The sequence below is a fragment of the Dromaius novaehollandiae genome, chromosome 12 (assembly GCF_036370855.1).
Source record: "Dromaius novaehollandiae isolate bDroNov1 chromosome 12, bDroNov1.hap1, whole genome shotgun sequence".
Taxonomy (NCBI): Eukaryota; Metazoa; Chordata; class Aves; order Casuariiformes; family Dromaiidae; genus Dromaius; species Dromaius novaehollandiae.
Window position 1 is genome coordinate 4,005,271 of NC_088109.1, and position 27,664 is coordinate 4,032,934.

General features: G+C 37.6%; 1 protein-coding gene across 1 annotated transcript in view; it reads right to left on the bottom strand.

Annotated features, from left to right (window-relative positions):
* Nucleotides 1-756: 756 nt before the first annotated feature.
* The window catches only part of NISCH (nischarin), a 32,366-nt gene continuing 5,458 nt past the window's right edge, over nucleotides 757-27,664 (bottom strand). Inside the window, exons 2-21 of the mRNA XM_064518706.1 lie at nucleotides 26,700-26,783; nucleotides 25,731-25,913; nucleotides 22,266-22,314; nucleotides 20,315-20,478; nucleotides 18,611-18,706; nucleotides 17,529-17,624; nucleotides 16,893-17,045; nucleotides 15,458-15,526; nucleotides 14,835-15,020; nucleotides 14,476-14,604; nucleotides 13,908-14,021; nucleotides 12,886-12,994; nucleotides 10,065-10,186; nucleotides 9,083-9,138; nucleotides 7,267-8,583; nucleotides 6,616-6,790; nucleotides 5,282-5,435; nucleotides 4,570-4,698; nucleotides 3,434-3,595; nucleotides 757-2,156 (exon numbers count right to left, since the gene is read on the bottom strand). Of these exons, the coding sequence (XP_064374776.1) occupies nucleotides 1,528-2,156; nucleotides 3,434-3,595; nucleotides 4,570-4,698; nucleotides 5,282-5,435; nucleotides 6,616-6,790; nucleotides 7,267-8,583; nucleotides 9,083-9,138; nucleotides 10,065-10,186; nucleotides 12,886-12,994; nucleotides 13,908-14,021; nucleotides 14,476-14,604; nucleotides 14,835-15,020; nucleotides 15,458-15,526; nucleotides 16,893-17,045; nucleotides 17,529-17,624; nucleotides 18,611-18,706; nucleotides 20,315-20,478; nucleotides 22,266-22,314; nucleotides 25,731-25,913; nucleotides 26,700-26,783 (4,176 nt within the window). The 3' untranslated portion in view covers nucleotides 757-1,527. The remainder of the gene's footprint in view (nucleotides 2,157-3,433; nucleotides 3,596-4,569; nucleotides 4,699-5,281; nucleotides 5,436-6,615; nucleotides 6,791-7,266; nucleotides 8,584-9,082; nucleotides 9,139-10,064; nucleotides 10,187-12,885; nucleotides 12,995-13,907; nucleotides 14,022-14,475; nucleotides 14,605-14,834; nucleotides 15,021-15,457; nucleotides 15,527-16,892; nucleotides 17,046-17,528; nucleotides 17,625-18,610; nucleotides 18,707-20,314; nucleotides 20,479-22,265; nucleotides 22,315-25,730; nucleotides 25,914-26,699; nucleotides 26,784-27,664) is intronic.

The following is a 27,664-nucleotide window of genomic DNA, read 5'->3' on the forward strand; positions in this document are numbered from 1 at the left end:
GCATTCACAAACTCTTCACCTCTTTGGTTGCCTAGAGAACTCTACTGCAACCTGCAATTGCCTGTGCCTGTCATCCCTGCCTTGGACTGGGAGCCCCCGGAGCACTGCCACAAGTCCCATCAGCACGGATACGCTCCATGGAACCACCAACCTCCCAGTGCCGCTGTGGATGTCTTTCGAGATACTCAAAACTTGTTTGGATGAGGCAATCTGCTTGAAGTTGGCCCTGCTTTCAACTCAACGGTTGGACCAGATGACCTCTTGAGGTCTTCCAACCATTTCTTTTTAAATAGTTTTTTTTAAATGCAGTTTTAAGCAGCTGTCACATGTATATCAGAACTGTCCTTCCCTCTTTTATCTGAGTGGTCATAGAACAGTCTCAGTACTTATCGTCATCATACTCAATATTTTACTATCATGGGAGGCCAAAATTTGTTAGGCTAAGTAACACTCAAGCTAAAGACAACAGACAGCCTGAAAAGCAAATCCCTAATATCTGATGGAGCAGCAAAAGGACTTGAAATAAATCCTCCTTGAATTGTGTTCAGAAGTAGCAGATCTACAGTTTCAATGACTTAGCTCTATATATGGACCAGTATATACTTGCTCTAGTAGAATAAACTATTTTCTTCTTTCATCTTGCTGCATATTTCATACTTCACAATACACTCTAGGAACAAAATATGTGTCTCTGAAGTGCCATATGGTACCCTGCAAACACAAAATAAACTTGAATAAAGACAAGACCAGGAAGAAAACTGTCAAATTACACTTTATTTGTATTGACAAAGTAGGCAAAAGAAAGACTTGGTGCTCAGAGATACAAATTCATTATTTGCTGACAAAATGCTCACCTATCCATGTTGTGTACTTTTCATTTTCAAGAGAGTGGACTTTTAACAGGCAATTTTTCTTTTTCCCAGACTAAGGAAAAAGAATGCCTATGAAATCGTAATTTCAGATGAAAATGTGGTTTCTGCATGTAGCTCCAATTTTACTGCAAAGTTCATGATTGGCAGCAAATAATAACATTTGGCCTCAGAAAGGAAAAATAGTAAAACTGTTTGTAAGGTCATTAAATAATAAGCATTAGCAGCATACCCAAAATACATCTTGTACAAATAACATTGCACTTGAACATACACAAGCATTTACCATTATTTACACATTAGAATTTGTATAGAACAGTAAGAGTGATATATACAGAAAAAAACAGCGGAAACTTTAACAGCCCTAGATGACAGCATATCTAGTGTTGACTCCTTATTTTTTCCATACAGTTTCCCAGGATGTCTCATGAATTTTTTCACTATATACTGGTGCATAAAAAATAGACTTTACAAAAAGTTCAATCCCTGGTTAACACTTCAGAATAATTCTATGTACTATTAAATGTTCACTGCACTAGGGAACAAGGGAGTCCAGTTCAGCTCCTTACTAAAATAACAGAACTTGACAGGCTCTACCTATTTAAACAGTGTGCTTTACCTTACAATAGACACTGCAATCACGTAAGCTGTGCAATAATTACCCAGTGAGTTCCAAAGGCAGTTCCCTACCACAGAGCATCTCCCACTGTCTTGCAAGCAAAGAAATTAACTTCTCTCGGCTTTCCGCGCTTGGGATAAAGATGTACCACTGGATCTCTCTGTTCCTGCTGCCTTCTTGTTTAGCATGTCCCTTTGGGGCACTGTCAGTCTCTCCAAAGTGATCCAGTGTTAAATTCTGCATCAGATCCTGGTTCTGAACATCATCGAACACAAACGTGAGGGCCTGTGGATATGTCTGATAACCCATAAGTACTCTATCTAAATCCCGGATTCGTCTGCCATCTGCAAGCTGATACTTATCTTTCTTTGGTGGTTCCTTAGCAAATTCAGGTAGTGGATAACTGATATAATCTTCATCAAAGAGGAACAAATCAGAGCTGGTTAATATTAGTGTTTTAGGCTGAAGCAAACTACGGTTTTGGGCAGATCCTTCTACACGATTTACTTGAAATGCCAGCACATACAAAAGGATATTGAGGGACTGAAGATTAGTCAAACCATCCATCTTCTCTGCCACTAGAAAAGCAAGGTCCCCAATTTCCTCTTCATTGGGATAAATAAATTTTACTCTGCTAGAGTGAATCAGTTCATAATTCTCCATTTTTCCTGCAAGGATAAATATATGTTACTATACAACATTTTCTTCATGCATGAGGATAAGCAACAAAACGTTTGACAGTTAGTTGCAGCTGGAATAACTCAAGTTTTAAATCCGTGTATACAAAGTTTTAATGGTATACAATACTGGAATAATTTTATTTGGATTGCAAATCTCTACTGGAGTCTCTCTTGCATCGCCAACACACTTTTCTGCTAATATCTAACCACATAACTCATGAGTGAGTTAGAAGCAGAAGAGGTAGAAGGAAATACAGCTGGATTCTCATATCAGAGACTATCTGCCTTCCTACCAGCTTGTTTCCTGTCTCCCCCTTCCCACTCCCCTGCTCTGAATTGACTGGAAGCACGATCAGATCACTGAACACAAACAAAATCCCTGCTTCTTTTAAGCAGACAGGAAGAGGGGGGAAATAAAAAAGAAAAAAAAGATCAAGATGAATTGCTTTTATATGGATGAGCACATGCTAGGTTCAGGAACAGCAGGAAGTGAAGCTGCATTGTGGCCTACTTTACTCCCTGCTAAGTGGCTAAAAACAGTGTAGCAAAGCATGCAGGAATCTCCTGCCTGAAAGCTTACTTTCAGGCCTTATGCTCTTTTGCATAAATCAATTAAATCAATTGGTCTAATAAAATATACTACTCATAGTCTTTCCTGAATAGACTTCAGTCCTTGCACTTTTTGAGCTTACATGGTTTTCCTTAAAACAGTGATGGTAATAAATATCCATCAGGAATACACCGTTTTGTTTTGCGCCATCAGCTGGCTTCAGAATTCTAAGCCAAAAGTTTCACCTGACATTTGAAATGAACCTAGCACACCTTAAAAAGGTCTAGTTTTCACTTCTCTGCATTCTCACAGAATGACAGGATTCCTTTATATGACCAAACGAGGAACAACGTAACCTTTGGACTTCATTAAATTCACTGTTCTTTAATGAGAGACTTGCAAGTTTCAGCCTAACCTATAGAGAGGAGTAGTGGAAGCTACGCTAGCACACATCCCAAAACACGGGGCAAAGGATGCAATTCCTGCTCCAGAATAAGCAATCACTTTAACTTCATGGCAAGGCTGCTTGATATTTAAACACAGGACATGTGTAAGATGACAATTAAGGTAAGGGAGTTTGGCTAAAGTATCAGGGACAAACAGGAAACAATTGATGCCAACACATCCTTTGAAAGAGTTTTTAATCACTACACCTTAGATGATGCTGTAAATACATAGCCTGAATAACTTAAGCCTTACAGAAGAGACCTTTTACCTGTGTTTTTATTCCCAAATTCAGAGTAGAAGTCTTTATCTACTGGTTCAGGTGAAGGTGTGCGTGCAAGCAATGACAAAACTGCCATAAGCTGCTGTATAAAGGCGTGAGTGTTGTAACTATCTCTGGTCAAGCAGGTGACTATATGATCGGCAGAGTGTCCTGAAGGGAAGACAGAATATAAAACATTCACACATCTGAACATAGCTTTATTACAATTTTTTCACCAATACAGAACTGTTGGCAAAAAACATATTTCTTGCAAGGATTAGGTCTCCCGAAAATATGCAATTTCAGATGCATCATTATTTGGATAACTTTCCAATCCTTGGAAAAGGATAAGAAAATCCTTACAACCCCTTGAAAAATAAAGTATGCAATTTCTCTTGATTTAAAATACAATGCACATTTATTGCATTTATTGCAGTTTGCTGCTGTACAGATTCATCCTCATTATCTTCTTGCTGTTACAATTAATACTGCAGAAAAACAGCCTCAAGTTTTGTGTACTCATGGTACAAAAAGTCACCTTATATTATCCCTACTAAGGTGATTTTTTCCCCCTCAAGAGCTCATGGTACAATAAGAGAAAAGCTGTTTTAGAACACAGGAATATATGACACACAAATAGTGAGACTCTGAGGCAAAGCACCAGACCTGAAACTTAAAACTCCCACATTATTTAAATTTAAAGTTGGCATCCTTTCTTTTTGCAAACTTCAAAGCCTCATTTTCCATCCAAAAAGTCAACTGTCAGCTACGCATTTTGCAGTACGGACAGTACCTTGATCTTACACTTCATTGCAAACCAAAACCTTAGTACAACAGGAAAGTCTTTAAGACTTTCTTTCTGATCTCTCTTGCTAAGACACAAAAACTTTTAAAAGCACTTGTGGGACCAATTAATTCATTGATATTAAGCCTCCTAGTTATCTCAAGTGCAAGGTCTTGCAAGACATTATCAGCCTACTCATTTATACAGCACCATCAGCATTATATTAATTCCTTTCAAGAAAAAGAAGCAACAAGATAACATACTCTTCCAGATCAGTAATGAAATAAAGATGAATCCATTTAAAACAAGACTAAAGAGACAATATGGAACTAGAAAAATTTAGAGCTTAAGATGTACTCACCAGTAATTCTGAAGTATTGGTCAAACAGGCCAACATTTACTGACTGCAGATCATTAAGTTTTAGCACAAAGCAGCAAGAGAGGTGGAAAGAGCTATTTTCGCAATCTGAGTTTTCTTGATTCCAAAAATCTGTTGAAAAAAAATATACTATAGGAAAAGGTTGTGGAAAAAAAATAAAACAATGATTTTTTTCCCATGAGCATAATTCTTATATTCAGATTTTACATCCATATCACACTCAAAGGAAGAAACTGGGAATTTCTCAATAAGTTGTCAAGTACGAAATCTGACCAAATCTCCTTGACAATACTGTTTCTGAAAAAAGTAGCTGCATCACACAGATTTAAAACAGCAGATGCATTCATGAACCAGTCACACAAATTAAATGCACACCATGACTTTCATTTACTATTTTGGCTTTTTTTAGCTGCTGAGGTGAGACTAGGGAGTATTAAATGACATATGAGAAAAGCATGGACAACATGGCACATGGAAGGGTCTGTATGAGAAACAGCCATGACTCAAGACCCCAAACCTGTTTTTTAAAGATAAAACCCCCATAAGAGTACTTTGCATAGGGCAGGCTGTGCCACTCTTTTCCTCAATTAGGAGGCCCAAAAAAAGAGGACCAGGCAAGACTGGTACTTAAACTGAAGACAAACACACAGACTAAGTTTGTTACCTTATTAGAAGCTTGACAGTAATATCTTACCTGACTGGTGGTCATGAGCATGAATGAGAGAATCATCCAACAGAAAGTAAATAGCTTTTGTTGAGAGAAGCACACAAGCCATCACTTCCACATCAGGTGTTTTGTAAAACAGAACTGAAGACCACATGAGATGCCTCAGCTCTTCATTTTCCACCTAAGATATAAATCATTTCATAAATCACTTGTGCATTTTGATCTTTCAGACAGTTTCATCAGCTTAGAGGCAGTTTTAGATCACTACAAAAACAATTTCTAAATCTGAAGGATCTGAAAACGTTATTACCAAAGAGGGAAAGTTTGCCCCAAAGCTGCTAAACACTGCTATAATAGCTGTCTACAGAAAATGTCTTGTATACATAAGAGAAAATATTTTTCTGTTGTGGACTGATTATTCCTTGTTTCTGGAAAATAACAAGAAATTAGAAAAATATTTAGTGCACAAAGTCTTTCCAGTGTAGACACTGAAAACAAAATTGTGTCAACTTCTAAGTATCAGCAGCGCTTCCCAAACCTCAACAAGCCTATTAAGCCTTCAGAGGCTGCTGAGGGACTGCATTCAAAGAGCCTCATGAGACAGGATGGAAACACAGGTAGTAATTAGAGCTGCTGTTACAGCTAGGTATCCTCCGAGCTTGTAGCTTGACAAGCTTACTGTGAACTCTCAGATGGGTCACTTGCTTTCTTTATCAGCTCCTCCAGCTGTAAGAAGAGCGGCATAACTTATAGACAGTGCTTATTTTAAAAGATTTGGAAATGAGGGGAAGGAATAAAAGTCATTCTCTTTCTGAACATGGTGAGCTTTCTTTTAAAAAGTCACATCATGAATTTAAGGCAAGAGTAGTACTTTTAAACTTTCCACACACAACCTGTAAATCTGTTATTCAGAAACTGGATTTATGTGCTTAGGTTTCCACAGTCCCTACAGCCATGTACACATTGCACACACGTTATACAATGAAGTCAGCACATTACTTGTTAATTTAGTCAGGTAACATTAAAAAAATAATTCCATTCAAGTAATTTTCTTTGTTTTTGCTGTTTTAAAAAAATGTGGGGAACATTCTTGAAGTCGTATTTTCAAGGCATATACTAATGTACTCTCTTGTTCTACATCAAGCATCCTGAGGGCAAAGTAAGCCCAGCAGAATCCCAGCCACTGCAGTGGGGGACCCAAAGTGGAGTCAGTAGCACAAAAAAGGTTTTGATCAAAAAGCCTTCAAATTTGGCATAACCTAACTCTTGTTCATAAGTTTGATCAAGAAAGTTTTTTTTAACTATTCTTATCTAGTACTGAAAGGTCACATCTTTTTATACATCTGGGCTAGGCACAATACCTCTGCAATGCTGTTATGGAAAAACTCAATTAGGGCATTTCCTTTCAGCCCAGCAACATACTGCAGAGACACAGAAACATGAATGTGAACTGGAATCTGGTTGTCTTCTGTAATCTTCTGCATAAGAAATTCAGATGGATATAAAGATGACAGAGTCAGATGAGGCTTGCAAAAGCTAGGAGACAGAACAGATCCAGAAAAAAGCAACATCAACATTTAAGGAAACACATAGCCCTTCCCCTACAAAAATCTGTACTTTACATTTCATTCAACAATTAGGAACAGTCAACTTTTATTCTCAATATCCATGGACTTGTTTACTTTAAATGATTTCTCTTGAGCATCAAGAGAAAATCAGTCAATCTGTCATGACCTCACCCTGCAAGGAAGTGGAAAAGTATCCATCCATGAGAAAAAATTTTTTAAGTTGTAACCGCAAAACAAAACAAAAATAAACAAAAAAAGTAGACAGATACAGTTCAAGACAACCATTCATGCATACAACATGCTAGCAGAAAGAACAGAATTGACCAATATTATAGGCCTGATCATCAAATCCAAAACCAGCTACAATGACAAATGCTAACACAGTGGTTAGGCCACATTAACTTTAGCACTGTGCAACCAATCTTTTACAAGAATCATCATTACCTTGCTGACTGACCGTGTCTGTTGGACTCTAAGAAGTGATTTCTTACAAAATCCGATTTGTTTGAAGCTTTGAAAATAATAATAGTCTTAACATCCTGCAGCAGTGTTCTTAAAAGACTGTAGATTCTTAGAAAGCGGAATTTCTCATGAGGTAGAACAAATACTGCTGTAACAAATCTGTATCCAACAAGCAACTCCAGCACATGCCCATCCAAAAATGAACCCTTCTGCTGGATGGAACCATGAGTTGGATGCAACACAACTGATGCCAGTGGAATCCTACTCAGCTTGAATATACTTCTCAAGTCTTCTGCACCTACCCATTTGCCTGGCAGTACACTGAAATCTACCTTAACTACGTACAAACGCTGGGGTGTTAGAAATATCCAGCAGGGATGGAACACATAGGGACCCTGATCAGAAGATTTATACATCGCTGAATAAAGTGCAGAACACAAAGCATTTTTTGACCATGCTTTGTTATTGTCAGATGACTCAGGTTGATGCAAGGCTTTCTGAACATTAGTTTTATTCCCGTAAACAAGATATGTTGGGAAACAACCTTTTATCTCAACATCCTCTGATGATATGCAATTCAATTCCATAAGCTGACAGACAAACTCTTGGAGGTTTGCTTTTCCACAGTACAATGTGGAGCTCGGTAACACCGATGTGCAGTGTTGAGAGCAACACGTGTATAAACAGGAGTAAAAGTCTTGAAGATTCTGGGAGTCTGAAAGAACAAACAAGCAGTTGTCACTGTTTTTCAGCTTGAGTGTTAAACAGATTTCCGGCATAAGAAAGCCAAATTCCGTCAGATCAGTGTATGGAAAACACAGTGTTAATTTCAAGGCAGAAGGGATATGCTGGCAGTTTCCTTTCAATTCCTGATGAGGAATCTCAAACACAGCTATCATACTATCAGTCAAAACCAAACAGGAAGCAAACTGCCTGAGTCCTTTATGAATGTGAATAGAAAAACTCCAGAGAATTTTGACTACATCAACACTCTCCACTGCTGTGTTGTCAGATGACTGAGTATCTGAAGTAATGCTGAACTTGAAAGTCTGATCTCCTTCGTGAAGTCCCATTTCAAAATATCCATCTTCTTTTTCTGTGGTTCTGGAATCACCCAGAGGGTTTCCTTTATTCTCTGTAAAGGAGGGCAGTGACCTCTGCACAGTCTGCGCTATCAAGGCAGAAAGGTGCTGGATAAAATCCTGGTTTGTGGCAGTGTATGACATACAATTAAAAGGCAAGATGACGGTGTTACAGGGGTCAGGCACTGCACAGTGTTCTTCCTCTGAATGATCCAAACTTCAAAAGAGATAAAAGCCACAGTAAGTACAAGCTTGAATTTAAAAATAGTCATAACTACCTATGATTCATGCTGCTGCTTCTCAAAGCTTGGAGACGATCTCGTTAACTCAGTTAAGTCAGCGTAATTTGTAGAACATCTTTGTATTGCATGCAGCCACTGGTTTAAAAGGCTGGTCATGTGTAATTCTATGGGAAGTATGAAGAACTAAAATCTTTACTCATTTTCCATTTCCTGTCGCTAAGAAGCATATCTCTATGAATTAAAGCACTTTGCAATACAGCTATTGCTGTTTTTGAAACTACCAGAAGCATCCCACAGCTCAAAGGTTAAAAACACCTTGTACCATGAAATTGCTTTCAGTCCAAAAAAACAAGATGCAGCATACAATGAAAGAATGTGTTTTGCCATAAAGGCTGGGTTTTAAAAATGCAGTGTCCAGAGTTATTACCAAAAACCAAGTGGAGTTTTAAGCCAGAGCTTAGATACCTAGCTTACCACATATGATGACCTCTTCCATATTCTTTGGATGAGTCCAATAGAGAGGCAGGTGCCTAAGAAGAAGGAGAAAACATCAGGAAGCCACCAACTACTTACAGCTCCTGACACTCTTCAGCATACATGAAAACCAAAGTTTATGTTGGCTCCAGCATTTTAAAGCTAGTCTACTCACTGCAAAGTCCTGACTGTTGTACTCATAGGCAGCTGAATAGTTACCCTTACTTAGAGGATCTAATCTGAGAATCCAGTTTGAGGATTCTAAAATGCTTCACCTGTTTACTTTAGGTTGGGCACTCAATTAAGGCAGGCAAGGATAGACTCCATCACTGATTTGGGCACAGATCCAACCTATGACCCATATACATTCTTTCTGCAGACTATAAAATTCTACTGAGGTTGTGTAAAGTGAGGTAAAAAGGTGAAGGAACTTCTTGAAGACCAACTACACTGGCAGCAAAGGAAGAGAACCCAGAGCTCCTGTTGGCTCTTTCCCCTAAGCCATGCATATTAATGAAGAATGCTTCCAGTGCTTATAACCAATGAAATAGTTTAGAAGCTCTCAAGCAGCAGGAGTTTGAAGGAGACAAATCAGAGCCATCATCTATTGACAAGGAGAAGCTTCTTCTACAAAGTGATGTTGTTACACCACCTAAGTCCTACACTCAGAGTAACTAAGTGAATACTAAATGGCAATGTGCTACCAGTACTGCATCAACATGTTGCAAGTACTTGACTTCAAAGTCATAATACAAAGAGTGACACCAGCTCTCTACAACTCTGTAAACTGGGATTAACTGCTTAATATAAAAGGTGGACCAACCTCCACACAATTTGAAGCTACCTCCTTTTTCCACTATAATAGCTCTGAAAATCAAAATAACTTTGCTATGGATTATTTTGACAACAGAAGTTATATCAGAACTAAACTCACAGGAAACTTTTCAAAGTACCATAAAGTAAACATAAGAACTGTATTTACCTGATTTTTACATCTGGAGTCTGACATTTCAAGGCATCTCTGGGGAACTGTATGGTCTGTAGGAGTCGAACCACTGGACTGCAAAGAACTGCTGGCTAGGACTGTTTCTCTATGAATTATTTCTAGAACAAATACAAACAGCTCTTAAACAAGCTGAATTAAAATTATATAATCAAAATCTGACTATAAATCATTAAGGGGAGAGGATGCCTTCACATAATAGCAGGGAGAAAACAAAAGCAGGTACAGATGGAATTGTAGCCTAATTACAGAAGTATCATTAATTTCATTGAAAGTTACATTAACAGCTAAAATTCCTTTTTCAAGCTAACAAGCATCTTCAATCTCAGTATCTGGCATGAATATTTTTCATACGACTTCTGAGTTAGTTTTAACAAAACATTGCCCAGGCTAGCAAAACCAGCAGCAAAGCACTCTTTGGCAACTCTGTAGCATTCTCTCAAATTTCTGTAGGCTTCAAGTTACAATGTGTAGTATCTGAGTAAATCCTTCAGAAACTCAACCCACACTGAAAACTTCTGGTCCCCCAAATGCCACTCTTAAGACAATTAACTCACCTTACTCGGAACCTTTTTGATGTGTCCAAAGATGAATGATCAGGAAACATTTTCCTGAGTGCATATGAGGCAATGCTCTAAGGGACATTTGACATTTTTTGTTTGTTTGACATTTGCAGAGTTTCACTAATGCAACTCAGCAAATCAATTTTCAATACTACCACTGAGCCTGCCAGTTTAAGTACATAAATGCATAAGTAAAAACAGAATTACAGTGTGGATATATGACTGTGACTTGAGCATAAAAACTCCTGTATGCAGCACCTTCCTGGACTGATGGTAAAGTTTATCAGATTACATCAAATCTTCTCATAGCCAGAGGAAAAGCAAAAGGTATTTATTACTTGAACAAAATACTGTGTTAGCAAGAAGGAAATTCAAATTGACAGGAAAAACAGAACACGACAGCATTATTTTTGGTTTTCTGTTTCCTATATAAATATTTAATCTTTTTCCATAAGCTATTTTCCAGTGACATTTACTTTGAATAATATGTTACGGAAACAGATGGTGTCTACAAAAACTGCAGAGAAAACAATTCATAGAAATAGCATATCAGGAAACTAATTCCATTATTCATGGTTTAAGGTCTAACAGTGAAACTCATTGCCTAGCATATTTCAAAATTTCTAAATAAATTTCTCACAATCTGTATTTTGAAAGCAACCCTTGATAGCTAAACATACAGCAAATGATTATTTCTACCATCAAAGCTGCAAAGTAGCCTGCCCTACTCCTCTTGCATTTTTCTACCATTTATAGTAGCCTTCTCTAAGATTCTACCAAAGGGACTTTATGGAAAAAGACTAACATAAATACATCTCAAATCTTACTCTAATTTTGTAGCAAATTTCTACAAAACTCCCAAGTACTTCAGAAAGAAAGAGCTGATTTTTTTTCTCTCAAGACTCATTTCCTCCTAAAAAATTATTGTAATATAAAAAAGGACTACTCACCAATATTTTTAAATAGTCACAGCTACTGCTACCATACATTTTTACAGCTAGTCCTATAAAAAACTGTAGATTGTTACATATGCAAACTGCCTCAACCCTGTAACTTAAATGCTTTATACTTTAAAGCAAGTATTGACTTCAAGTTATCCAAAAGAAAACTAAATATTTCTTGCACATATTCTGGAAAAACTGGCAGCATTTTATCTGCAGGTGACAGAGGATATCTAAAAGAATTACAAGAGTAAATGAAGTACATAAATAGCAACTGTACCAGTATTTGTTCTAAGTTGTTTGTTCTTATATCAAATGCTCTCAGAACAATTGTATTGTTATAGATTGAACTTAGAAACCTCTACTGATTTGGCAGAAATCACAGCAATGGATTGGATTTTTTCAGCAACCAAGCTCTCCTCCATCCAGAAATTCAACAATTTATTGGAAAGAGTGAAGTGCTTCACTCCAAATTATTGAGTATATACTTGCTGCTCTTTTAAACAATTAAGAAGTCTTCTCCCACTGATGTCTCCATTCACGTTCAATTACATTCTAAAGTTTCCAACCAGGAAAAAGCCAAAAAATTTTTACGTTCTCTTCCTCTCAGTCACAAATCAATACTCTTTTAAGTCATATGTAATCTTAAAGGCTTCTGCAAAAGCTCAAAAAGTACTCCATTTTTTCTGAGTTGCTAATGCAACAGGCTTTTTTGAAACATACAGTAAAAATAATTTTCAGGTAAAGCTAGCAGGAGCTACAGCAGAATAGACATGCCGAAACACAAGCTCAGACTGACCACTGATTCCGTAACTTGTCTTTCCTCTACTCACGGACTATTCCTAACTTCTTTCAGATTTATGGATGGAAATGTAATTCTTGGTAAAAAGCAATAATTGGACAGATGCTATTTCATCCTATGATTTGCCAACCGATAACAGGTAGCAAGAAATTGCAAGAAGCAGTTTTAAAACACGTCTGTACTTCAAGGTTTTCCATTAAGGAGCTGGGATACATATGTAAACTGGGAAAAGACATACAGTCCTCTGCTAGCAATTTCTGCAGGATAAAGTCCTGTACCCAAACTTTCTCCACAGTTAACATTGGCGAACAACCGGTTAGTATTGCCGATTCACATACAACTTGCAAGTTCTATGCCCATGCTACCATGTCTTTCTGCTTCATTTCGTCTTGATAAGCCCTATAACCATGCATGTAATACTCATGTATATCAATGCAGCTTCAAAAAGCAGAACCAAGAGGCTCAGCCCAGCAGCACGATACATACATGATTACCTTGGCTGGAGCTGATAGGACGAGGCAGAGAGGGAGAGGAAGGACGAACAGTAAGAGAACAACAGTTTGATTTGGAGCTGGCAGCAGTGAGCCTGGAGTCCTCACTGATCTAATAAAGAAAGTATGCCATAATTAAAGAAAAAAGAAACTAAACACACAGGACACATTAGATCCTGAACTAAAACCAGTCTGTACAACATCTCTTGCTTTCTCAATTTTAGTAATAGTGAAGTTGGCGCCAGCATTTCTTTGTCACATCCATCCACTGAGGCTTCTATTTTCTTGGTGCGGTGGAATTCCACTAAGAATTCATTTTGAAAGGTCATTCTGATCACTAATCACTGTGTTGACTGACAAGAGTAACAGTGAGTTTCATAAACCACACAAGAACAAAGCCAGATTTCTACCCTTGCAAGGACAGAACAAGCTCTGATAATAATTTTAATTCCAAAGCAGGACTAACCAGCTACACAGAAGGCTAAGAACACACATGTGAGAAGGCAAAGAGGATGCAGATTTCTGACTTTTTCCCACTGCTAAATAACCACAAGAGGGAAGATGGTAAAGTCACTTTAGTACTCTGCTGCAAAGGCAATAAAATTGTTTCTGCACTTATGTACGATGTAAAGCATGGCTGTTATGGTCCACTGCACATTCACTATGTTCTTTAAGTCATTCTGTCTTTTCCTCCCACTTCCTCTCTCCCAAGCCAGCACAGAAAGGAAGGCCAGATAATTACTGGAATTATACTAAAAATATAGGGAAAAAAATTAAAAGTTCATCCCACATTAAAGCAGCAAGCAAAGAAACTGTAAAAATTGTTATAACTAAAGGAAAGTTTAATGAATTCCCCTTAGACCTAATTTATTTGGCTAACTGACAATGCCTAATTTTTCTGTTTGTCTAAGTGGCCTATATTTGGCCATTGGAAATATATTTCTTTATAGTCTTTTTGTAAGCTTCACAACAGCATAAATATCATAAGCAATTGACTCACTCCTCCCAGCACCACTCAAACGCACCTTTTTATCTGAGTTGCTCAGTTTGTACTTCACCTCCTTCGCTTTTTGAATAGCTTTAAGCACTTCCACAGTGTCTAGTTCCTTTTCTGTGGTAACAATGTTATCCAAACAGACCTAAAAAAATGTGTAATATATCTAAAAATGACACTGCAAACAAGGCAATCTTTTTTTTAATTAATGTAATAATTAATATTAGCTTAATCTGAACTTTGTGCGTCTTATGACTACTACATGCAAAAATACCATATCACATTAGACCCTTGCTCTAGGGTGATACAAATTCATTGTACATTCAGAAACACTTGATAAGTTTTAAGACCCTTCTAGCACAACTGTATTTCAGTATTAAGATACTGTTTCTTTATCTGGTGAAGACAGAATAAAATTGCTTTTAGATCCATGGGCATAATGGAATACTACTAATATAGTTTCATTCTCTAAAGACTTTTCCAATGCACAGTAAAAACTCATCAGCTTTAACATTTGCACTACTTTCCTCATCAGACTTTTTAAAAGATTTTCTTTTAGTTAGGTGCCAGCTTCAAAGGAAAAATTCACTGTGGCTTACCTCTGAGGCCCTGTCCCCAAACTGAGCAAGCACTTTGGTCCGGTAATCAGGAATGATGCTCAAAGGATTGCTGGATAAGACCACCTTTTCTAAGCACGGGAGGCTTCCTATATTTCTTACTTCATCAATCTGAAAGTTTACAGAAAAAAGAATGAATGCAGATAGAGGAATGAAGTATCAGCACACATGCTGAGCATCTCTAGCATAAATTACTGTTATATTATACTGCTCATTTCCTGTTATAACCAGAAAAAGTTGCTGCAGCTGCATTTTTAATTTTCAATTTCGCTCTTTAGAAGAAATTTCTTGCAATTCAAAGCACAATTCAGTTTGACACTGAAATAAAGATCAGCAATTACCTGTTCTATTTTGTTGTTGCTCAGATCCAAGTTGACTAATGAGTACAATTTGTTAAGACCACACAGCCTTTCCAATTGATTTCCTGCTAAATTCAGAGTTTTGATGTTTCCTAGTTTTGTGTGAACACCTTCTAGTGATGTAAGCTTGTTGTAGGATAAGTCCAGATGAACAAGGTTGTAAAGATGCTACAAAAGCACAGAAGATCCATGTCATGCACCAAATCATTAAAATGAAACAATACTAAAGACACAAATATTAAGGCTTTTTTATGTTCTGTGCAACAGTGTTTATAGAAAAACTGCCTAGCCGTAAAAACACAATGTGAAATTGTTCATAACATGGGTCTGAGCTTATAAAACGGGAACTCCCTCAAAATGCAGTTTTACTGATTAAGAGATATGGCTGGGAGTGAAGGCACGGAACTAAGTGTTATACACCAATATTGACAAAGAAAAGAAAATATCTAGAGCAAATAAGAAATGCACCATTAAAAGAGTACTTGATGTTGTTAAAGGGTAACCTATTTTGGTTTAAACCGCTTTCCATGACAAAGACCAGCAACAGAATTCTGAAACAAAAAACAGGTTTGGAACAAAAATCCACCTTCAAAAGCATCATTTACCTGTAAATTTTCTACCAATGACACCCCATTGTGACTCAAATCCAGGAATTCAATCTTCGGAATTAATTTCTAGAAAGAGGAAAAATGCCTGTGGTAAAATGTGTCATACCTTGTAAGTCAGGACATACATCCTTCACCAAGAGCTGACTGACAAGCAAAAGAAAGGCATCATCCAATGAACAGTGTCTCAGTTTTTTGTATTAAAAAAATCATTCGGTGATACAGCGCAACAAAATTAAGTTAAATCCTCCTCTTGAGAAAAAAAAGAACAGATTTCTCTAAGAAGTATGGTTAAATTTAAGTCTGAAACTAATTTTCTTAAGATGAATATTTTTCCCCCAGTCCAGCCATTAATTACAGGTCAATTTCATTACAGCTGTTTCACCTTATCAAACAAGCATATCTGATACACGCAACCTCGATAAAGGCCATGACCAAGTGCCAGAAAAAGTTCACTGATTTGTTTAGACATATTGATTATACTAGCCAAGCATTTTATGAGCTCACATAAGCCTCTAACTCTTAGAAATGCATCTTAACCCACAAACCCTTTTATTTTTGGAGGACTCAGATGTTGCTTTTGATGCTGAATTTTGATGTTACTGTATATCCATTTGCTTTGTTTTGGCTGTAATCTCATCAATGACTTGCCTTGTACTTAAGGCCTGGACTGGGACCTGAAAAGTCTAAGTCTAGAGTCACAGTCCTGAACAAGAGGACTGCACTCCATGTTCATGACTTCTAGTTGAGTTAGAAAAGTAGCTATTTTCCCTGCTTCGCAGGAGTAATCTGAGTAAAAAAGTATGTTTATGTTTTACACATGTTCTTGTGACAAAAGCCAGATTTTTTCCTTAACAGTTGAGTTACAAAATGCAAAACCAAGGTACTGGCAAAATATTTCAGATGTTGTTTCCATGCTCTACATACTGTGCTGATGGCAAGGCGGCTGCCAGAAAAATCAAATGTTTTTAAATATGCAGGAAGCATATTTAAAGGTAAAAAAAGGTTTTTCGTTCGGTTTATTTTTGTTTGGTAGTTTTCATTTCTTTTCTTTTTCTTTTTCTTTTATTACTTTCATAAGTGGCCTAAGGCTAATGCAAACAGTAAAAATGTTTCAAAAAGTCAGTATTCATGAACACGTTACTTACAGAGCACAGAATGACAAACAGCTATTCTCCTTTAGCAAAGAAAATACCAAGGTAATAGAAAGATTTCAAAAAGTCTCCTTCAGCTTTTTCAAAGATTGCTTTCTAGTAAGCTTTAATTTGGGTTGCAAATCAACATTAAAAAAGTAGATGCAAGTGAAAATTCTTCCAGAAAAATGAAGATATATGAAGTAAATGCAAAATCCCTGCCATGTAATGCTCTACAGCACAGCCAGTCTTCTTTTTTTTCCCCCCAAAAATGAAAAATAATTCTTCCAAATAAATCTTACCACTGAATCATCAATTTGAGATATGCTATTGTGACTCATATCTAAAGTCGTTAAAGTTCTCCAAGTTGGGATAACTGCTGTCACCGGACAATTTGAAGTTGCACCCTCTGGCTCCCACTGATCAAACTCAGAGGCCTCAGGCACGAGGATTTCCTATTTAAGACAAGCACAGTAAAGTATTATGTTTATGTTTTCAGTGAAAACTAACCATTTTGAAAACAGTCCAGCAAACAGCCATGCAAAAGTAAGGAAGATTGTTAAGTTTTCTAATAATCTAAATTGAAGTTGTAGGTTTTAAAACGTGAGCTGTCTAGGCCAGAAAGCTGACATGCTTATTCTAGACTGATAAGGAGAGCCTTCCAACACCAGTAGCCAGTCTGAATTAGGGAAGGGAGAGGGATAATACAGGAACTGAGAAAATTATGCTACTAGATATCCCCTGCCAAATCAAAGCACAGAGAAAAGAACAGCCAAGCCATAACCATTCAATTCTGGATGAATAACAGAATCATGCATTCCAATAAGCATAAGAGATGTCCCTGTGAAGGGACACAAGTAAACAGTTCCTCTGCATTTTCTGCATGTTATTTTTGCATGTGCTTTAAGCAACTACCAGCAGTAGGAAATCACTCTTACCTTCATCGATGTTGCTGAAAATCGAACACTCATTGTGGCTAGAGCATGTTTTGATGAAGTCAGCCCTTTAATAAGTTTTGCCCCACAGTGATTTATCTGTTTTAAAAGAAAATTGTAATTTTTATGTTACAAAATCAGAAACAGTATTTCAGACAATTGTGAGACATGGAAAAGGTAGCTGAAAGCTTTAATATTGGGTTCTCTGCTCTATTAACAATTTGGAAAGTAGTTATAGCACTCCTCTAAAATCCCCTTCTCATAACACAGACACAAGCAGGAGATTATCACATCAGTGATACCAAAACTTGGTAAAGCTAAAGCAAAGAAATTGAGAAAGGGCTGCAGAAAAGTGAAACTTAAGCAGTTTTTTCAACAAAGATTCTTCTCCACCAACTTTCTGTCTCCCCCATAGATTTCTCGAGGTGAAACTACCCAGGCAGTTTGACAGGACACAGCATTTTACTGCTACTAAAGAGCAGTGTCTCAAAAAACTGTGCCTCTACCTGCAGACAAGCTCATTTATGTATCCTAATACGTTCTTTATTGTAAATAAAAAATGAAGTGTCTTGGGAAGCAAGGAGACTACGAGCTGAGCATTTAAGATGGTAGCGTGCTAACCACACAGACTATGTTTAAGATTAGAAAGCCTTTTTATGTAAGCCATTCTGAATCTATGCCACCTAAGGTCTGCTGTAGCCCCCGCTGGTAACCAAGTATTTCCTGGTAAAGCACTGCACACACTGCAACATGACCACAACTAGCAACTTCACTGGTGTATCAGGGAAACCACAGTGAACAGAGAACTGCAGAGCTCCTGCCACCCTCGAAAGTCTTTCTAGATTAGCGCTGCCAATCTCTGGACACACTTGTGTTACTACTAGATGAAAACATCAGTGCAGTGCCAGTCAATCCAAAACTTTTCATGAGAATTATAAAAGTCTTCATGATTATTTCCAAACACTGTACTCTCCAGTTCTAGCACCAAGCCAAATTATACAATTACTAATGCTGAGAAATACAGAGCAGACCTGGCATTTGCAGAGCCTCAATGAAATTATGAGCCAAGAGTATCTCAGTCATACCTCTATTTGGTGAAGTGATTTAAAAATTGACAGATCAAAAGGCAAGAGATGCTCCTGAATGTTACTGGTTCCAAAAGGTCCTCCTGTTCCAGTGACCTAGAAATCAACAATTAAAACCAGAGTTAGTACACATTGTCAAACTTGTCTGCATTTCAGAAGTCTTTTACAGGCTATACCACAAATACATCATCTTGGAAAAACATTCAAAGTTCCAGCCGAATTTTCAAATACGCAATGATTCATGAAAATTACAGACAATTCAACTCCGGGAAAAAATGTTGCACCAGCTATGCACAGAAAATAAAGGGCCAACCTTAAACTGCCACCTTGTGCTTGTATTCTGCAGCACATAGGGCATGCAAAAAAAGATATCTTAGGCAACACTGACCAACATTTCATCCTCAGCTGACCAAGACAGGCCTACACTCACTAAAAACAACTTTCCTGAAACATCTGGATCTTCCAAGACAGAACTACCTTCATTTCCATTACCAAGGATGAAGTTCAGGACATTGCCAAGATGATTTTAGAAAAAACACAGCACTCCAATGGTATGTATCTAATAAAAAAAGCACCTAAAATTTCCATTTAGTCTTACTATTTTGGCCTCAGAGAACGTCAGCAGCATGAAAAGAGAGATGGTTTGTTTCATTAATGTTTGCTGTGAACGTCTGAATCTTGGAAGAAGTCCTTCAGCTTTCTGCCTGGTCTTATCTGTAGGTCAAAAGCTTTGAAAGGACTCACTAAAAAGCATTCAGAAGGGCTAGAAATTCTGAAAACTCTGAAGATGGGTATTTTTCTAAAAGACATGCTTTTCTTCAGTCAGAGAATCCTCAGTTCTGAGGATTCTATAAACCCATAGGATGGCAAAGGCAACTGAAGTTCCATGGAAATAGCAGTACAGGTGTCTTTTTGCTTTTGCAACTTGCTAAGCCTTTCGATGAAATCCTCACCTTTGTCTCCCCTTTAAACATACTGCACAGTTAAAAGAAAACTCTTCTGCATGTAATAAAGGGGCTAAAAAATTTTTTGAGCCCTAGCAAGCACTGTTAAGAAGTTACTCTAGAAAACCCTTTCCAATTCACTTATTTGGTAGGACAAAACAAACAAACAAAAAAATCTAACTGGCTCCAGACTGAAACAATCTCTTCTGAGCTATTTTACATTTATTCTGAAGCAGTATTTTAGTTAGAACTTCAGGGTAATCTCACACACAAAAGGGGGTGTTTGTGGGTTTTTTTAAACATTTTCAGATACAGTCAGAAATAGAGACGAGAAATACACAAATGTACATGCATGCATATATATATATGTATATATATACACACACACACACGTGTATACATACAGACACACAAGCCTACCCATGGTAAATGCAGAGAATGCAGGGTTAAAGAGAATGTCTATCTACCTACCCATTCCTAGTAGCACCCAGTAAGATTCTGTGATTGCACTTACACAGACAGAACAGCTAAAGAGATCATGTCAAGGAGGGGACTCATCATCATTGTTAGAGAATTAGGTGTGTATTGAAGGTAGGCAGAATAAATATATGTTCAACATGGACTTCTCAATGCTCGCAGGGGCTTAAATGACACTAAACGTAAAGTTCTTCTGCATTCACAATAGGCTCCAAGTTTGCTAAGAATCATGTCAAAGTCTGCTAGAAACAATCTCTGCAGTATTTGTGCAAATATAGTTCACCTTTAAATACTTGAGTCTGCAGGTGAAATCCAGAATATGACCTAGATCTGTTTTGGCATCTCCATTAGCACATGTAGGCTTTCCCTGTAGCAACTGTTGAGTGACAGCATATAACTGCAAAGGTCTGATGCTAAACACTTCTCCAGCCATTAACAACTGCTCTCCTGAAAAAGAAGAGTATAATGATATTAAACACATTGCTGCAGTGAGTCGCACAACTTCACTGGTGACAAAAGAACAAAGGTAGAGAGATCTAAGCTTAGAATAAAATGTTTGTCCCTTATACTCTAACCTCAGATTGAGGCACCAAAACAATGCATATTTTCACCAATTTAAACAGGTACTAGAAGGACTGAATTTTAAAATTTCTAACATCAGAATAGTCTAGGTGTTGAAAAGGGCACTCTCACCATACAAGTCTGAAGGTCCTATGGCAACTAACTGCAAATCGCCCTCAATCTTACCAGGACTGGATTCAAATAATATTCTTTTATATAATGTAAAAGATACTAAGCTTTCTCCAAGATATTTTTAAGATAAGCTCTGTAACAGTCAGCACTTACCATTACATTCAGAAAAAGCAGTGCCTGACATCTAAAAAAAGTAACAGACCTTACAGCTTCTGCTCTCCTGAAGGCAGAACTATAGCGAATGTTTTTGTGGAGAGTATGAGGTCCTTTACTATACTAATACCAGTACAGACTCCCAGAACAGAAAATGTATTGTCTGTTACTATTTTTTCATTCCCATTTCATTCTAGAACAGTATTTAAGTAGTAGGAAACAGCATCTGAAAGTCTCTCTGAAAGCACCATAAAAGATAACATGGACCACAGCAGTCAGAACACATACACGTGGAATTGATGTCCCTCTCCCTTTCAGCAACATCAGTTTGACTCCATGAACAAGACAGCTTCAGCTTTCACGATAACCAGCATTTTCAGAAATGCTCTGAGTAAAAATCCCCTTGGCTTCAATGGGAGCAAGTCCCAAGAGTCCAGCTGCACATTAAGGTGAGGGTACACCAATATACAGCACTCAGATACCAGTGATTCCAGTATCAGTAAGACCACATGTGCTACAAAGTCAGGACAAATTTCTTCAGGAACTACATTAAAATATTCCAAAATTTGCTGAGTGGACCCTCTGAAATGGCTTTACCTAAAGTTAATTTTGTGCCAGAACAATCTAAAATGACATACTAAAACATGCTTCACCTATCACCTCAGCCAACACCACCACTGCTCCAGCTGACATACACAGTAGCATCCAGCATCTCCTTTAAAATAAAAATAGCCTGGGTTAATCACTTCACACGTCTCCTGCTGTCAGTGGACCAGTTCTATTTACAGTACGGACGAAAAAAGAGCTACTGCAGTTATAGCAAGTGTATTCCACTTTCATCTGCCAGCCTCAGAAAAGGACATCCTTTAATTAACTGACCAGAATGTCCCAAGTTTCCTGAATTCTGAAAGGACAGTAATAAACTAGACACAAAGTGGTTTCTTCCATTTAACACATACTACATCAGCACTCATTGACAAAAAAGAAATTTCCCTACATGTCACAAAACAACACGCCAAGACTGAAAGCTTAACAAAAGCTTCTGATCACTAGCATCCTGTCTTATCCTTTCAGGACACAGGCTATTAAGTAAGCCCTTTTCAACAGCTGAATTAATGGATTTCTCTGTTCAGTTTCCAAAAGTAATTGCACTACTGTTACAGTTCCCCCCAAAATAACAGCTTGAATCAAAGCGCATCTGCCCTAAACTGCAATCAGTAAGAAGGAAATGAAGAGAAAGAAGGGGAAGAAAAAGTCCCAGAGTCTGATATGCAGAGTTTGAGAACCTCTGATTGTGTGGAGATTAAATATCTCTGGTATATGAATGCATGCACATAGAGGAAACCTCTCTCTTCATTCCACTTCATTCAACTCTTCAAGTTCTTTACCTCTGTGAAAGAGCTCTTCAGCCAGTGCAGCAGTGATCCCATTGATCTCCTGCAAAGAATAAAGCATTGTAATTGATTGTTATTTACAAAATTATTGCAATTTTTCAATGTGCACCTTCGCTGATAATTTTTTCAGAAATCACCTGTAAATACGTCTAATGGATTTCTTCATAACTTCAAGATAATTCAAAAAAACGACCTGAAATTATTTAATTTTACATGGTTTTATTTCCAGATGGGAGACACTGAACTATAACTAAATAAGCACATCCTGCATATATTAAAAGAAAGAGGCAACAGTAGCTACAGAGACTATTACTGCCCATCATTTGCCAAACTTGAAAGTAAGCTTGTTTTTGAAGTAACTTGAAGTAATCATTCTTGGAATATCAGGCAAATTTCTACTTTAAGTATAGTGTTCTCAAAAAAAATGGGAATTTCAATATTTTTAAGAATAGCCTAATGCATCAAGCACTCAACATTTCCTCAAAATACCACTAATATACCAAAAACTTTAGCTGAACAGCTCTACAGGGAAGAAGAGAGATAAAAAATGGTCTTCTGCACTTCAACCCCCTATTACACTTGCTGGAGCAAATAACTGAGAAGCCCTGTTCTCCATCCTCCATCTCCTCCACCCTCCTGGGCCTACCCAGGTAACTCAGCTTCCATTCCAGGCACTGACAGATTCAGGAGGAGGCAAAAGGCTGAGAACTTTCAATGCAGGGATTTGTTCCTTCTAAAACGGAAGGTGCACAAAGATCAGTGCAAGTATTTTCCATTTAGACCTATTTCTCTCCACAAAAAGCAAATGCTCGGAAGTCAGAAATAGTTCTGAGCATTCCCAACAGTTCTCTCTCAAAGGCCCACAGGAACAGCATAAAATAAAACCACTGTGATAGCAAAGCTTCCCCTAGACACACACATCTGATTATAAGGTAGCAGCAAAGGGTAAACCGATATTATGGATTGAATTGAATATTTGATGAGCTTGCTTTGCTGACAAAGCCCTCATGATTCATAACAAGGGAATAAACCCACAGGACATCTGCAACAGATTGGTTCATTTGACGACACAAGTGTTTCAGAAAGGCACATCTCAATACAACTGAAACCTTGCTCACTGAGGACAAACAAAGCCTCCACACCAGAGTTTTGGGACCATAAGCTAGAAGGAGCTGTGTTCCAAACAAAATTCAACAGCTCTGACTTATTTTGAACAAACCAATTACAGTCATCTAGCATGCACGTGCTTAACTGAAAACTATACTCTCTGTATCCCTTTCATCATTTGGGACACATAGCAGATATTTTTCCTACTTTTATGATTGAAACAAGATTATGACTTGGATTGTCCAGTGGTTAACAAACAAAAAAGTGACTGCATTACTGTGTCAGCTCTAGGAGGAGAGGCCTCTGTCTCAGCTCTAATTACTTCTATGCATCAACCACACAGAAGGCATCTGTCCACAGCAGCTGGTCAACTGCAGCTTGGGGACACTCAACTGTTTTCTTGCTAAAGCTTGTATCTGTAAGTTTACAAACTGTATCTTTTAAGAAGACAAAATGTAAGAACGTGCAACAAAATCAGCATCCCCGTATCGCCATGGATATCCAATACAATGCCAGAGTAATGTACTGCACTACTACTACTATCACATGCAACTGCTTCTCTGTGCCAAGTGGTACCTAATTTCTTTGCAGCGTATGAAGTATTGTTCACGTATTCATGGAAGGCTGTCTATTTCTAATCCATTCAGTTCTATTAACCTTGAAAATAAAGTTAAGCATTCCTTACTGGAACTACTATATATAACAGACAAATATCATAGTCTTCCTATATAAACTAATGAGGCAATATTAGGAATTAAACTGTCTCAAGCATGCATGTGGGCTGTCTGAAAACTGAAATATTTTAAAAGATCAAAGTTCTGCAAGAAGATTATTTTCTAGTAGAATTGCTTAAGTAAATATTTAGCTTTTCTTTTGAATAGCTAACATTTCCTGTAAATATTTAAAAGTACTCCAACAAGTTCCAAGTAGAAACAATTGAATTTATACCTCAACCCAGATTCACTTAAGACAAAGAAGTGCAGATTAAGCAATGCCTTTGCTCCTAAAACACAAGTGAGCTAAAGAAACAGAGAAGAAATTCATATCCAAATAATGCCAGTTCTTTGGAAAAGTAAAAGATAAATGGATGAACACTGGAGCAAATTTCAATTAAATTATGAGAAGTTTCAGTGAGTTGGGTTCTGACTACTGTCAGCAAGAGGAAAAAAGTACCTGAAAGACAGGGGCAGGAATAGCAAGAAGCTGTGCCTGCATAAAAAACTTTGTTGGAAGTTTCAGCACTAGAACATTAATGAAACACATTGGAACATCATTTAAGAGAGTAGCCAGAGAACAGAAAAATTATGCAACTTGCTTGAAATGAGGAAATTTGCTTTGTCTGAAAAGAACAGACACCCACTGTCTTTATGTTGTTATGCACATTTTTAATACATTTTAAAACTCTAATCCATTTTAGAGGACTCTTATCACAATACAAACTAGTGTTTCTCACTCAAACCTGCAGGGCAATAGCAATACTACAAAGCAAACCTTCTCCTGTTTATCAAACTCTAAACTGTCACCAGGACAGGACATATGTTCGGATAATACAACTAAAACAGGTTTTTCTTTTGTTGTTAAATCTTAATCAACATACCTAATGGATCACTTGCAATTCATTTCTGAAGCCTTCATATGAAACCATAAGGAGCCATCTCAGCACATCCCACCCCCAAAGCAATTACTGCTCTTCCTTTCCAGTGAGTTCTCCAGTGCATTTTTCTCTTTATAAAGTCCACTTTCCCCCTTACAGCATGATGCCATACTACTAAAGCCTAATTACACATATGAGATGAATGCGAAATTTGCATTCTGAACACAGAAGCAAGCTATCACTTACTTCAAGCATCCTCTACTATAACATTCTACCTGCTCGATACTGCTAGTTCTCTACAGGCCACTCCATCTGTGTGCTCTTCTGGAGAAGTATCATTTCTCTTCATTTTGCTGCTGGAAACTGTTTCAGTGTGAACAGAAACAGAGCTCTAACCACTAAATGTGTGTGAGGGGGGGTGATCAACTATGTAATGTTCCCTCAGAGAGCTAGCACTACTGCCTTCAGCTTTAACAACCAATTCTGCTGCAGCTTTATTCACAGCCTGCAAGTATTCTGCCAGCACTCGTTTTCTTATCTCAGAGTCCCTACCCACACTACTTGCTAGTACAGTATCTACTGCAATAAAGGTTGTGTCAAAAATCTCCATAAAAACATGCTTAATATGTTACATTGTGCAAAATACTGAAAAAAGCAGTTTTAGTCATTTTGCAAGCATTACATTCAGTTCTCTCCAAGTCGGAGAACTGACGGAAGACACTCAGTATTGCATGTTATATGCTAAAAACATAACTTACATATAAATGAAAGTGTAGGAAGTGTGACAGCACTTTTGGAGCGGTAATAGGAAACTTGACTAGAAGGGTTTGCAGGTAGACTTCTAATTCTTTTTGTCTTTTCTCCACGAGGCTTTTGGAATTTTTTCCAATAATCTTCTTAGGAGGTAACAGATTTTTATCAATTTTCTTTTCTGAAACAAGCTGAAAGACAAACATCAGAGTTACTGCCTGACATGCCATATGAACTGGCATGAAAGATGCAAATGAATGCATTAAGAGCTTCTGCCTGTCCCTGGTAAGATCCAAGACTAAAATTGCTTCAGTAAATTAAAGCTATTACTCAATTTCTAACCTTAGGTATTTTTAGAAAGAATATTTTATCTTAAAACTATAGGAAGTTTAATGATGGTGTACTCTGAGAATATAAGAAAATGAAAATCCATGTCTGTCCTGACTAGCCCCACTCTCAGGATTACTCCACAAAATGTGTGCATACCACAGAGCAGAATGCAACTATTTAAGACGATAAAACTACAGAATACGAGGTGTGTTCCTGAGAAAGCAGCTCAGTCTTGAATATACTGGACTTTCTCTCATTTTCACTTGCTGTTTTTAATCAGTACTGGTTAGTAGCTACCACATGCAACCGTCTAACAACAGCTTATTAGCAACCCCTTGAAGACTGTCTTTGTTCCAATCCAGCGCCTCCATGTAATGACTGCAGCCTGAACTGTATTCTTTCTGATACAGGCTTGTGTCCAAGGCTGATGTCCAGGCCAATCTCCCACAGTTCAAGAACGGAGGGTAACCAGGGCAGATAATGCTGCTCATGCAAAAAAGGACTTTAGTTTGCAGTTCACATGGTTTAATTTCTATCTAGCAGACATTCTCATACTTTGAGGAAAGAATTTATGTTCCACACAACAGAACTACACGAACTGTACGAAGTCTTCCAAGAGATCATCACCACAGTTTTATCATCTTTACCTTTTCATGCAGGTCATGGAAATCACTATAACGATGTTTGACTGTCCACTGATGATTGCCAACACTGACCTGAATAATGTATACCTAAAAGAAAGAACGTAAAGTAAGGAAAGGAACTGGAAAAGCAGTTAAAGAAAAGCTGACTGTGATATGTGTAGGTTAATGTATCACTATAAGGTGACTCGACAATCATAACAAAGCATGATAGTTAAATAAAAGTTTATCCAAACTCTGCAGTGATTTTGCTTGTACAGGATGCCTGACCTCACTCACATGACTGCTCCACAAACAAAAATGGGTAGATGCTCTTATTTCCAAACAACTGCTATTATTTTTCCAACCTGAAGTTTAACCACCACAATCTCAAAGCTACTACTTTTTCTGAACATTTCTGCTAGCCAACTTAAATTGGCATTCAGATCTAGCCACAGCAAACACGAGACAGCAGCACCCCTCCTTCAGATTTACCAAGTTCCACAACAGGCAAAGGAACTTGGCAAACATCGTGCTGTCACTTCACGGTTAAGCGGGAATCTGGAGCTTGACCTTCAGAAGTCTAGGCAAATCCTTTGGTTGGCTGGATGTTAACTATTCTATTCCTTTTGGGGAAAAGCAAACATAACAGAGCTCCCTGATCGTTATGGCTGTGCCCAAAGAACCATTACAATTAACTAAAGCAATTCAACGTGTCTTCAGAGAGGGCTAATTATTTTTAACTATGCATGCACTGAATGGACACAACTCAAGATTTTCATGGCAGGCGACTTTCCAGATTGAACAGTATTGATTCTGCAGGAAACTCACAATCCAACTCTGGATATGCCAGAAGCAAGCCATCCCAATGGAACTGCCAGGACAGAAAATAAAACAAAGTATAAAACCACCATGGCTCAGCAGAACCAGTTCTTACATATACAGCTACTTGAAAACAATCAATTAAAGAAACTGTTACCTATTCCCACTAT